This window comes from Colobus angolensis, unplaced genomic scaffold (assembly GCF_000951035.1).
Source record: "Colobus angolensis palliatus isolate OR3802 unplaced genomic scaffold, Cang.pa_1.0 Scaffold101, whole genome shotgun sequence".
NCBI classification, from domain to species: Eukaryota; Metazoa; Chordata; class Mammalia; order Primates; family Cercopithecidae; genus Colobus; species Colobus angolensis.
The window spans coordinates 2,646,016-2,652,532 of record NW_012111031.1 but is presented as its reverse complement, the minus strand read 5'-3'; the positions used below and the strand labels follow the sequence as shown (position 1 = coordinate 2,652,532).

Genomic DNA, 6,517 nt, shown 5'->3' with positions numbered 1-6,517 from the left:
GAAGGAAGGGAAGGAAAGGAGGGAGGGAGGGAGGGAAAAGAAAAGAGAGAAAGAGAGAGAAACAAAGAACTAAAGGAACCCTGAAAGTTGCCTTGCAACCACAAATCCACTCAAAAATTAGGCTGGAAGGACCGTTCATTTGCCAAATCTAATCTTCCACAGCTTTATGGAAGTAGTCGAAAACCTCAGAAGTTTGCCTAATTTGCAAGACATCCTATAGCTGTTCCAGAGTTAGCCTGAAGTGTTTAACTTTTACCTGCTTTATGTACTTCCCCTCAGAAATTAAGAAGTAAACAATCCAAAATTAGTTATCTGGTATAGTCCTATAGAATTAACTGGTCAATTTCTTACAAACGGAAAAGTTAGATGGGTTCCCTCCTTACCTTCGGTGCTGAGAAGAACATGTGGTCCACTGCCGTAACTGAGGCTTTTAATCTTCTTTCCAGATAAGCCTTCTAGCTTTTTGGGTACAAGTGTACTCTGGTTATCTCCAGTTCCTAGACAGTTACTATAGTTCAGTCCAAATACAAAGACCTAGAAAACAGATATTTGTTTTCTGAGTCTTTTGGCCGAAAGCTGTGTTAAAAGCTTCCTTCTCTCCTCTGAAAATAAGACATTTCAACTAGAGAGCTCAGGAGGTGAAAAGAGACAGATATGGTTGTTAAGAAAATTCAACCTCTGCAGACATTGCTTACGTTTCAGCATGTTTGTCTATATTATGAAACTCAGAGTGCTGTGGAGTAGAGGGGTACTAAATCAAGAAACTGAAAAAAGAGAAACTATCGAAGTCATAGTCTTCCTGAACTTCAGGATCTCTTTATTTATACCTTGACTTTTCTCCGTCTTTGAACTACACACTTTGAAGACCAATCCCCAAATAAGCCCTAAAATGAAAGTAGGTTTTAAGAGACTCTTACCTCATCATCGTCAGTAACATACAGTGCTTCACTGGCTGAGGTGCCGAAGACACATGCCTTCCGAATAGACGCGATCTCTTGAGGGGACAGCAGAGTGAAGATGGGCCACTTTCCGACATCCACCATGACTCTGGCTTCAAGCAATTCCTATAAATAAGCCGACATCTCTACTGGAACAGAAAGGATTCCAGAAAAAAATTAAACAGCCACTGAGCTAACTTTTTTTTTAAAAAAGACCTATTAATAAATGCTAACAAAAGCTGATTCTAGAATAAATGAACTACCTTTGGTTACATGGATCACTCACCTTCCCCCAGCCATGTGTGCAATCCTTCTTCCACCTTCAAACCTTTCCTACAACAGGAGAATAACACGCGGGAACTAGCTGTTTGTCTTGCCCACTTCCTAGTCAGTGCTTACCTGTTCCACATGTGCTTCTAACTCACCCTCTTCTTAGACCTCTAAAAACAGCCAAAGTGGCAGGTGAAGACCAAGTTCTGGCTCCAGCACCCTCAACAGCACACACAGAGGCCGCCTGCGGCTGGAGCATGCTTAGCCAAAGCCTTGTCCCCATCTGCCAGAGATACTCTTCCCACGAGCAACAACTTGGATGACAAGGATCAGCTTCAGCTCCAGGTATCATACCACAAATTCAATGAGGATTAAACGCCGTCAAATCAGGCTATTCACTGTCACTGCACAGACTATTGGAATAACATTTGAATGTCTTGACAAATGTGTGTGCAGGCGGAGGGGGAGGTATGGGTGAGGACAAGTAAAAGATTTGAGCGGGGAGTAATACATGAACATGGGGAAAAAAAACACTTTTGTTTCAAATGGACAAAAGGGAATAAGAAAATAAGTCTCCCTACCATCCCTCACTGACCCTGTCCTCAAAGGCCACCACTGTTCCCAGTGATCTCTAATTCCTTCTGGAGATAGTGTATACTCATGGAAGCACTACACGTATGCATGGGTGTATGTGTATCTTTAAAAACAAAAGCACAAATGGCAGTTTTTTTTCCCTATTTAACAGTGCATTGGGGAAATCATTCTATATTAGCACACATAGACCTGCTGCATTTCTTTTCAACGGTACTATAGCATTCCATTACATCGATTTAGCAATTTGCCTTGTTTTCTACTGACAGACATTTAAGTCAATACGTCTTTTGCTAGAACAATACTGCAATTGTTGCCTGCATATTATTGTATTGACATGTCTTGTTTTATACAGAAATTTCTAAAATAAATTCCTAAAAATGAAAACTGCTAGGTCAAAGTTTAATAGCTATTTTACTGTTACTAGCTACTAATATTTCAAATAATCTTCTAATGAAGTAGTGGCCATATATAAAATCACCACAGATGTAGGATGGCGCCTATGTACACACACCCTTCCCACACAGCACACTCTCATGGCATCTGGTATGTGTTTTGTTTAAACTGACATTTCCCTGCAATGAGTGGAGTTGGATGTCACTTAAAAAAATAATCAGGCTGGGGGGGGGTGGCTCACACCCCAGCACTTTGTAATCCCAGCACTTTAGGAGGCCGAGGAAGGCAGATCATGAATTCAAGAGATTGAGACCAGCCTGGCCAACATGGTGAAACCCCGTCTATACAAAAAATACAAAAATTAGCTGGGCATGATGGTGTGCGCCTGTAGTCCCAGCTACTCAGGAGGCTGAGGCAGGAGAATCACTTGAACCCGGGAGGCAGAGGTTGCAGTGAGCTGAGATTGCACCACTGAACTCCAGCCTGGTGACAGAGCAAGACTGTCTTGAAAATAAAAAATAATGATCAGAATAATTGCAACAGTAACAACTAACTTACTGGGAACTATGTGCCAAACACTATTTTAAGTAATTTTATATTTATTCATTCATTTAATCCTCACTTTACCCATAAGGAAATGGAGGAAAAAAGAGATTTTAAGAATCTGCTCAAACTTGTAAGCGGCAGAATTGGGATCTGCACCCAGGCAACCTGAAGCCTGAGTCTGCGCTCCTCACCTCTCACTCACATCTTCAGAGCCCACTGTCAGTCTTTTGTGCAAAGTGCCTATTTTTTTCTACTGGATCATTGTTCTTTTTCTTGTTCTTGATTTATAAGTATTCTTTGTATGATAAGATGATCTTAAGTGCTTTTAAAAGTTTAAAAATAAAGGCTGGGCACAGTAGCTCGCACCTGCAATCCTAGCACTTTGGGAGCCCAAACCGGAAGGATTGTTTGAGCCCAGGAGTTTGAGACCAGCCTGGGCAACATGGCGAAACCCCATTTCTACAAAAAATACACAAAAAAAGGGCCGGGTGCAGTAGCTCACACCCGTAATCCCAGCACTTTGGGAGGCCAAGGTGGGTAGATCACTTGAGGTCAAGAGTTCATGACCAGCCTGGCCAACAGAATGAAACCCCATCTTTACTAAAAATACAAAAAAAAAATTAGCCTGTCAGTAGTGGCGCCTACGTGTAGTCCCAGATACTCGGGAGGCTAAGACAGGAGAATCACGTGAGCCCGGAAGGCGGAGGTTGTGGTGAGCTGAGACTGCGCCACTGCACTCCAGTCTGGGCAACAGAGTGAGAGAGACTCTGTCTCAAAAAAAGAAAAGAAAGAAAGAAAGAAAAAAGAAAAAGAAAAATTATTAGCCAGGCATGATGGCACATGCCTGCAGTCCCAGTTACTCAGGAGGCTGAGGTGAGAGGATTGCTTGAGCCCAGGAAGTCAAGGCTGCAGTTGAATTGAGATCGCAACACTGCACTCTAGCCTGGGTGACAGAGGGAGACCCTATATCAAAAAGATTAATAAAATAAACAAAAAGAAACAAGATGCCCCTCAAACGACCTCTTGTGCCTCTTACAAAACAGATGGAGAAAGGAGTCATAAGAAGTCAAGCCATATAAAGCCATACAAGCAGGCAAGTAAATTTCAAGAAAACCCAGAAGCAGGTTTTCCTAGAATTATGAACCATATCGAGTTAGTCTTCAAAATGTTTAATTTTACATGATACAGAATTAGCCAAAAATATGACTCACCACCTTTAAAATTACAACACAAAAGGTAAGACATTCAAAACCACACAACTTCCTGACAGCAGCACAATTATTCTAAAATCATTAAACAAATACGGGCAACTCTGCCCTCAGGGTTTGGTAATCTACTGCAAGATCAGGCTAACCTTCATAATGATGGGGCATTATTATATGCACTGACTTCATCCATTGCTAAATTATATGAAGCTTTATTTTACAAGGTATTTTTCTGAAGACTTGTCATTTAAGAGTTAATTTAAAAAACCGGTCATGTATCTTACATGTCCACACCCCCTCATAAAAGAAAAAGGCACCCCCAACAGGCTTGGTAGAGTGGAAATAAGAGTGTTGAGGCCTGTGTCCCGGGTTTGCTTTTAAAATCCGTCAGTATGGGGCCGGGCACGGTGGCTCACGCCTGTAATCCCAGCACTTTGGCAGGCTGAGGCAGGTGGATCATGAGGTCAGGAGATCGAGACCATTCTGGCTAACACAGTGAAACCCCATCTCTATTAAAAATACAAAAAATTAGCGGGTGTGGTGGCATGCGCCTGTAGTCCCAGCTCCTCAGGAGGCTGAGGCAGGAGAATGGCGTGAACCCAGGAGGCGGATCTTGCAGTGAGCCGAGATCGCGCCACTGCACTCCAGCCTGGACAACAGAGTGAGACTCCATCTCAAAAAAAAAAAAAAAAAAATTCAGTCAGTATGACAGCCATTTGCTGTTTTGAGCCTGGGTTTCCCCCAAATCTAGAAATTTGTGATTTTATGTTCAAGATATAATGAAGAAGCTGGGGGATTTCTTGAGCAGATAAGAACAACAAGGGCAGTAATGTTGGCCAAGCAAGTAATTATCCCCAGCAAGACAATCAAGCAAAGCTAAGAGCAGAAAAGAAATGAACAACTATTCTGAACCTGCCTTGTCATAGACAGTTAATTAAGTAGCTTCCATACATTATTTCATTTAATATTCATAATACTCTTCTAAGGAGGAGACTGTAAACCATTCCTAACAGATGAGGACTGTGGCTCAAAGGTGAAAGGACTTGCCAAGGTCACACAGCAGACCCCGTTAAATTTTCTTATGGAGAGTATCAGTCCTGGCCCTTCAATGGCTGAACTTCCTCAGCATCACTTCTTTCTGACTTTATCTTGCCTCGTAAATGTACAGCAGCATCTGTCTTTAAACTGTTTCCAATATAAAAAGTATCCAGGCGGGGCGTGGTAGCTCATGCCTGTAACCCCAGCATTTTGGGAGGCCAAGGCGAGTGGATCACCTGAAGTCGGAAGTACAAGACCAGCCTGACCAACATGGAGAAACCCTGTCTCCACTAAGAATACAAAATTAACCAAGTATGGTGGCACACGCCTGTAATCCCAGCTACTCAAGAGGCTGAGGCAAGAGAATCGCTTGAACCTGGGAGGTGGAGGTTGCAGTGAGCTGAGATTGCGCCATTGCACTCCAGCCTGGGTGACAAGAGCAAAACTCCATCTCAAAAAAAAAAGAAGTAACCACTCTCCCAATGAAAAGCATTCCCCAAGATGCTTCTGCCTAGATTTGCCTGGTTAAGCCTTATGAATGTTATTTATTCCTGCACTTTTGCATCAACCATTGAGAGGCAGGCCTAGAGAACACATGTGACCTCTGTCCTCGGAGCTCACAACATACAAAGTGCATCCTTGGGCTGGAGACTGCTAAGGCACAAAGTGTGTCTTCATTAGACCATGCTCAACCTGGGCAGCTGAGGACAATCCCAAAGTGCTGGGATTACAGGCATGAGCCACTATGCCTGACCCAATTTCAACTTTTATTTTAGATTTAGGGAGCACATGTTGGCCAGGCTGGTCTCAAACTCCCAACCTCAAGTGATCCACCCACCTCGGCCTCCCAAAGTGCTGGGATTACAGGTGTGAGCCACCGCACCTGGCCTTCTTTGTATTTTTAAATATAGTCTCAAATTTCTTTTTTTTTTGAGGGGGTGGGATGGGACAGAGTCTTGCTCTGTTGCCCAGTCTGGAGTACACTGGCGCCATCTTGGCTCACTGCAACCTCCACCTCCCCAGTTCAAGCAATTCTTGTGCCTCAGCCTTCCAAGTAGCTGGGATTACAAGTGTGCACCATAATGCCCGGTTAATTTTTGTATTTTTAGTAGAGACGGGGTTTCACCACGTTGGCCAGGCTGGTCTCAAACTCCTGACCTCAGGTGATCCACCCACCTCAGCCTCCCAAAGTGCTGGGATTAGAGGCGTGAGCCACCACGCTTGCCACCACGCTCGCCACCACGCTCGGCCAGTCCCAAATTTCTATAACAAACAGTGTGACCAATAAAATGAACAAATATTTCAAATGAAAATAAAAGTTCAATTATTTGAATTATGTTAGAAGTTTTAAGATGTATTCTTGCTTTAGATTCATAACCTAGAGTGGCAGAATGTTTCAGGCAAAATCTGGAAAAATGAATTATTAATATAAAATTAAATGTAGACAGTAGAAATGTAAGATGATACAGCTGCTATAGAAAATCAGATGGTGGCCGGGCGCGGTGGCTCAAGCCTGTAATCCCAGCACTTTGG

The 6,517-nt window shown here is 43.0% G+C and overlaps 1 protein-coding gene across 2 annotated transcripts in view; it reads right to left on the bottom strand.

Annotated features, from left to right (window-relative positions):
- The window catches only part of RCBTB1 (regulator of chromosome condensation (RCC1) and BTB (POZ) domain containing protein 1), a 51,887-nt gene that overhangs the window by 34,056 nt on the left and 11,314 nt on the right, over window positions 1-6,517 (bottom strand). The window contains exons 3-4 of one of the 2 annotated variants that reach the window (XM_011939382.1): window positions 918-1,087; window positions 384-534 (exon numbers count right to left, since the gene is read on the bottom strand). In XM_011939382.1, coding sequence (XP_011794772.1) covers window positions 384-534; window positions 918-1,043 — 277 coding nt within the window. In that variant the 5' untranslated portion in view covers window positions 1,044-1,087. The remainder of the gene's footprint in view (window positions 1-383; window positions 535-917; window positions 1,088-6,517) is intronic. The other variant, XM_011939376.1, reaches the window with a different exon arrangement.